The sequence below is a fragment of the Leucoraja erinacea genome, unplaced genomic scaffold (assembly GCF_028641065.1).
Source record: "Leucoraja erinacea ecotype New England unplaced genomic scaffold, Leri_hhj_1 Leri_363S, whole genome shotgun sequence".
Taxonomy (NCBI): Eukaryota; Metazoa; Chordata; class Chondrichthyes; order Rajiformes; family Rajidae; genus Leucoraja; species Leucoraja erinaceus.
Genome location: NW_026576264.1, coordinates 103,852 through 110,000, shown reverse-complemented (window position 1 = coordinate 110,000; position 6,149 = coordinate 103,852). Strand labels below are relative to the sequence as shown.

Sequence of the window (6,149 nt, the reverse complement as noted above, 5' to 3'; positions counted from 1 at the left end):
CCCCCTCTCTCCCTCTCTCCCCCTCTCCCTCTCTCCCCCTCTCCCTCTCTTCCCCTCTCAACTCTCTCCCCCTCTCTTCCTCTCCCCCTTTGTGCCCCTTCTTCCTCCTCTCCCTCTCCCCCTTGCCCCCTCTCCCTCTCTCTTCGCTCCCCCTCTCCCTCTCCTCTTCCTCCTCTCCACCTCTCTCCTCTCTCCCCTTGCCCCCGCCTTTCTTCTCTCCCCCTCTCCCCCTCCCTTCCTCTCCCCCTCTCCCCTCTCTCCTCCTCTCCCTCTCCCCTCTCCCTCTATTCCCTCCCCTCCGCCTTTCCGCCCTCTCTCCTCCCCTCCTTCCTCCCTCTCTCCTCCTCTCCCCCTCTCCCCCTCTCTCCCCCTCTCCCTCTGCTCCCTCCCTCTCTCCTCCCCTCCCCCTCTCCTCCTTTCCCTCTCTCCCTCTTTCCTCTCCCCTCTCCCCTCTCTCCCCTCTCTCCCCTCTCCCTCTTTTTTCTCCCTCGCCTCCCTCCTCCCTTGCCTCCCTCCCTCCCTCTCTTTCCTCCCCCTCCCTCCCTCTCTCCCTTCTCTCCTTCCTTGTGTCTTCTCTCCTTCTTTCTCTCCCCCCTCTCTCTCTCCCCCCCTCCCTCCCCCCCCCACTCTCTCTCCCCCTCCCTTCCTTTCCCTCCCTCCCTCCCTCTCCCCTCTCTCCCTCTATCTCTCTCTCTCTCACCCTCTCCCTCCCTCTCTCTCCCTCCTCCTCTCTCTCCCTCTCTCCCCCCTCTCTCCTCTTGTTCTCCCTCCCTCCCTCCCTCCCTCCCTCCCCTCCTTCCCTCTCTCCCTCTCTCCCTCTCTCCCTCTCTCCCCCCTCTCCATCTCTCCCTCTCCCTATCTCCATTCAACCTTTCCTCCCTCTCCCTCTCTCCCTGTCCCTCCCTCCCTCTCCCTCTCTCCCCCCCCCCTATCCATCTCTCCCTCCCTCCTTCCCTCCCTCTCTCTCTCCTTCCTTCCCTCCCTCCCTCCCTCCCTCCCTCCCTCTCTCCCTCCCTCCTTCCCTCTCTCCCTCCCCTCCCTCCCTCCCTCCCCCCTCCCTCCCCCCCCTCCCTCCCTCCCCTCCCTCTCTCCCTCCTTTTCCTCCCCTCCCTCTCTCCCTCTCCCCCTCTCTCCCCCTCATCCCCCCCTTCCCCCTCTCTCCCTCTCCTCTCTCCCTCCTCTCCTCCCTCCCTCCCCTCTCTCCTCCCTCCCTCCCTCCCTCCCTCCCTCCCTCTTTCCCTCCCTCCCTCTCTCCCTCTCTTCCCCTCTCTCCCTCCCTTCCTCTCTCCCTCCTTTCCCTCTCTCCCTCCCTCCCTTGTTCTCTCCTCTCCCTCCCTTCCCTCTTTCCTTCCCTTTTTTTCCCCTCTCTTTTTACTCTCCTTCCTCCCTTTTTTTCCCTCTCCCCTCCCTCCCGTTTCTTCTTCCCCCTCACCTTCACTGCCTCCCCCCCCATCCCTACAGTCTCTCGTGGCGGAGAGGCGCAGGAGTAGAGGTTTCTTCCTTTCGGGGGGTAGACTCCATTTCCGAGCTTTCGTGTCCCTTCAAGACCTTCAAGGCACGGACCGGTTGCTGAGAGAGGAGCCCGCAGCCAGGTGGGGAGAGGTCGCCCCTTGGGGGTTCCTTCTGTTTACCCATTGGGGAGAGGGGAGAGTCCTCCTCTTCAGAGCCTTGGTGCTAGTTGTGAGGAGGAGATCCGTAGCGAGGCGAGGCGAGGAGGAGTGGAGAGGCTGAGGGGGGGGAGGGAGGAGGGGAGGGGAGAGGAGAGGAGAGGATAGGGGAGAGGATAGCCTCCACTCTCTTCTGGAATTCCCCCCAGGGTTCTCAAAGAGAGAAGTGTTGTTCGAGCCTCCCGTCGTTTCCGTGGGTGTGTGTGGTCCTCCGTGGTGTGTGCCTTTGTTGGTTCTGGGTGTTTTGTTTGGTGTTGTGGGGTGTGTTGTTTACTGTCCCCTTCCTTGTGTGTGTGTTGTTTGTTTGTGTTCCCACTGGTCCTTGTGTGTGTGTGGCGTGTGGTTGTGTGTGTGTGTGTGTGGGTTGTGTTCCTGTTTTGTGGAGTGTGTTTGGGGGGTGTGTGTGTGTGGGGTGTGTTTGTGTGGGGTTGTGTGTTGGTTGTGTGTTGTGTGTGTTGGTGTTTTCCTTTTCCTTGGTGTGTGTGTGTGGTGTGTTGTGTTTGTGTGGGGGTGTGTGTGTGTGTGTGTGTGTGTGTGTGTGTGTGTGTGTGTGTGTGTGTGTGTGTGTGTTCCCCCTGTGTGTGTGTGTGTGTGTGTGTGTGTGTCTGTGTGTGTGTGCGTGTGTGTGTGTGTGTGTGTGTGTTTGTGTGTTGTGTGTGTGTGTGTGTTTGTTGTGTGTGTGGTGTGTGCTTTTTGTGGTGCGTGTGTTCTGTGTGCGTTTGGTGCGTGTGTTTGCGTGTGTGTTGTGTGTGGTGTGTTCTGGTGTGGGTTGTGTGTGTGTGTGTGTGCGTGTGTGTGCGTGTGTGTGTGTGTCTGCGTGCATGTGCGTGTGTGCGTGCACGTGTGTGTGTTTGTGTGTGCGTGTGTGTGGCGGGTGTCTGTCCCCTTGTGTGTGTGTGTGGGTGTGTGCGTGCGTCTCGTGTGTGTACATGTGCCTATGCAATTCGTGTATGCCCCTGTGTGTTTGTGCGTGTCTGGTGTCTGTGTGGACCTACCCCTGTGTGTACTTTGTCCCACAGGACTTCTATTCCTTGTACCCATCCAGTTTTTCAACCATCTGTACCAGGGCAGCAGGGGCAGTGCCAGCAACTGACCCCCTCCCCAATCACCACACACCCCGAGTCCTGTAGGGGAGAGGGAGGGCAGGGAGGTGGGGAGGGTTTCAGGAGAGGGTCCTCGTAGGGGGGGGGGGGGAAGGGGGATGAGGTGAGGGAAGGAGAGAGCTACTTTCCTTTCTAGCCTAAACAGAAACTCGTGCAGGAGGTCGGCCATGCTTCGGGCCCTTCGAGCCAGCCTGACCCCCGTCAGTATGATCATGGCTGATCATCCTTTTCTCAGTACCGCCCCTTCCTGCTTTCTCTCTCCCATATCCTCCCCATTCGTCAGCCCTAAGAGCTAAATCCACTCTCTCTTGAAAACCTCCAGTGAATCGACCTCCACTGCCTTCTGTGGCAGAGAATTCCACAGACTCACAACTCTCTGGGTGAAAAACGTTTTTTCTCATCTCAGTCCTAAATGGCCGACCCCTTATTCTTAAACTGTGGGTGACTCCCCGGTTCTGGACTCCCCCTTCTTCTGGGGAACATTTTTTACATCTAGCCTCTCCAATCCCCTTTTCTTCTTCTTTTATATGTTTCTCCTAAAAGATCCCCCCTCTTTGCTCTTTCTAAATTCCAGTGAATACAAGTCTATTCGAACCCCTTCTTTCATCATATGTCTGAGGACTCTGGAGGAAGGACCGGAGCCATAGAGGAGTGCAGAGACCTGTTTCACCAACTGAACTCCTGGGATGTCAGGACTGTCTTTTGAAGAAAGACTGGATAGACTTGGTTTATACTCTCTAGAATTTAGGAGATTGAGAGGGGATCTTATAGAAACTTACAAAATTCTTAAGGGGTTGGACAGGCTAGATGCAGGAAGATTGTTCCCGATGTTAGGGAAGTCCAGGACAGGGGTCTAGATCCCAGAAGATTGCTCCCGATTTGGGAAAGTCCAGGACACTGGCTCACAGCTTAAGGATAAAGGGGAAATCCTTTAAAAACCGAGAATGAGGAGAACTTTTTTTCCCGCTACAGAGAGTGGTGCCTCTCCCCTACCTCTCTGCCACAGAGGGTAGTCCTCTCCATTTCATCCCTCTATATTTAAGAGGGGAGTTAGCTGTGGCCCCTTTTCTCTGCTAGGGGATCAGCTCGGGTATCCCGAGAAGGCAGGTACGGGATACTGAGTTTGGATGCCTTCAGGACCATGATCATTTATACTTGGGCGGTGCAGGCTCGAAGGGCCGAATGGCCTACTCCTGCACCTACTTCTATGTTCTATGTCCTCCCCACCTTCCGGGAATTAACCTTTTGAATCCACCTGCAACTCCACTCCTCCCTGGCCCGTCTTTGACCTACTCTGCTCTCTCCCCCCCTTTCTCTGTCTCTATCTCCCTCCTCCCCCCTTCCTATCTCTCTCTCTCTCTCTTCCTCCTCCCTCTCCCTCCTCTCTTTCTGCCGTCCGTTTTCTCCTCCCCTCTTCTTCCTCCTCCTCCTCCCCTCTTTCCTCCAAATCCTCTTTCTCCTTTTCTTTCAGGTTTTCCCCCTCTTCTCTTTGCTCTTGTCCCTCTCTCTCCCCTCTCTTCCATCCTCCTCTCCTCTCTCTTTCCTCTCTCCTCCCCTTCCCCCTCGCTCACCTCACTCCCGTTTCCGGTCGAAGGTCCTGTCTCCGCGCTGTCACTCTCTTACACTGAACTGGTGGCAGTGTGTCGTCCCCCACATCCTCGCTTCTCTCCACTCTCTCCTCCTCTCTCTTATCCTCCCCTCTCTCTCCCTCCCCCCTCCCTCTCTCCTCCCTCTCTCCCCTCCCCCTCTCCCCCTCTCCCCCTCTCTCTCCTCCAGAACTCCCCCCTTTCCCTTTCCTCCTCTCAGCCCTCGAATCTGCTCTCCTCCGCCCTCGAATCATCTTTCCTCCCATCATCCTCCCTCCCTCATTCCTCGCGGTACCTAAATCCCTCTCCCTCCTCTCTCTTCCCCTCTCCCTCCTCTCCCTCATCTCTCCTCCTTCCTCTCCTCTCCCCTCTCTCTTCCCCCTCTCTCCCTTTTCCCCTCTCTCTCCCCCTCTCCTCTCCCACTCTCTCTCCCCCTCTCCTCTCCTCCTCTCTCCCCTCCTCCTCCTCCCTCTCTTCCCTCCTCCCCCTCTCTCTCTCCTCTTTTCTCCCCTCTCTCTCCCCTCTCTCCCTCTCTCTTTCCCTCTTTCCCCTCTCTCTCTCTCCCCTCTCTCTCCTCCCTCCCTCTCCCCCTCCCTCTCTCTCTCCCTCTCTCCCCCCCCCTCTCTCTCTCCCTCCCTCTCTTCCCCCGTCTCTCTCCTTTCCCCCTCTCCCTCTCTCCTTTTCTCCCCCTCCTTCTCCTCCCCCTCTTCCTCTTCTCTCCTCTCTCCCCTTCTTCCTTCCCCTCTCCTCCCCCTCTCTCCTCTCCTCTCTCCCCCTCTCTCCTCCCTCTCTCCTCTCCTCCCCTCCCTCCTCTCTCCCCTCTCTCCCTCCCCCCTCCTCTCTCTCTCTCTCCTCCCTCCCCCCCTCCCTCTCTCTCTCTCTCCTCCTTCCCTCCCCCCTTCTCTCTCTCTCCCCCTCCCCCTCCCCTCCCCCTGGTATCGTCTCCTCTCCCCCCTCTCCTTTTTCCTTCCCTCCCTCTTCTCCCCCCTCCTCCTTTCTTCCTCCCCCCCCTCCCTCCCTCCTCTTTCCCCCATCTCCATCCCCTCCCCTTCCTCTCTCCCCTCTCCTCTCCCCTCCCTCCCCCTCTCCCCCCTCTCCTTCCCCTCCCTCTCCCTCCCCCCTCTCTTCTCCTTCCCCCCCTCCCTCTCTCCTCCCCCTCTCCTCTCCCCTCCTCTCCCCCTCTCCATCCCTCCCTCTCCATCTCTCCCCCCCCCTCCTCCCTCCCCCTCCCCCCTCTCTCCTTCCATCCCCTCCCCCCTCTCCTCCCTCTCCCCTCTCTCCTCCTCTCTCCTCTCTCTCCCCTCCCTTCCCTCTCCCTCCTCTCCCCTCTCCTCCCTCTCCCCTCCCCTCCTCCCTCTCCCTTCTCCCCCTCCCCCATCCCCTCCCCCCTCCCCTCCTCTCCCCCTCTCCCTTTCTCTCCCCCCCCTCTCCCCCTCCCCCTCCTCTCTCCTCCCTCCTCCCCCCCCCCTCTCCTCCCCCCTCCCCCTTCTCCTCCCCCCCCCCTCCCCCCTCTCCATCTCCTCTCCCCCTCCTCTCTCCCCCTCACTCCCTCCTCTCTCCTTTCCTCCCTCTCTCCCCCTCCCTCTCCCCCTCATCTCTTCTCCCCTTCCCCTCTCCTCCCCCTCTCCCCCTCCTCCCTCTCCCCATCCCTCCCCCCCTCCCCCTCTCCCCATCTCTCTCCCTCCTCATCTCTCCATCCCCCCCCTCTCTCTCCATCCCTCTCTCCCCTCCTTCCCCCCCCCTCTCCCCCCTCTCTCTCCCCCCCCCCCCTCCCCTCCTCCCTCCCCTCCATC

At 59.3% G+C, this 6,149-nt stretch overlaps 1 protein-coding gene across 1 annotated transcript in view; it reads left to right on the top strand.

Moving 5' to 3' along the window:
* Positions 1-3,417, top strand: part of LOC129693601 (PHD finger protein 1-like) — a gene marked incomplete at its 5' end in the record, with an annotated part of 23,524 nt that extends 20,107 nt beyond the window's left edge. The window contains one exon of the mRNA XM_055630394.1: positions 3,345-3,417. Within this exon, the coding sequence (XP_055486369.1) occupies positions 3,345-3,417 (73 nt within the window). The remainder of the gene's footprint in view (positions 1-3,344) is intronic.
* Positions 3,418-6,149: the final 2,732 nt, after the last annotated feature.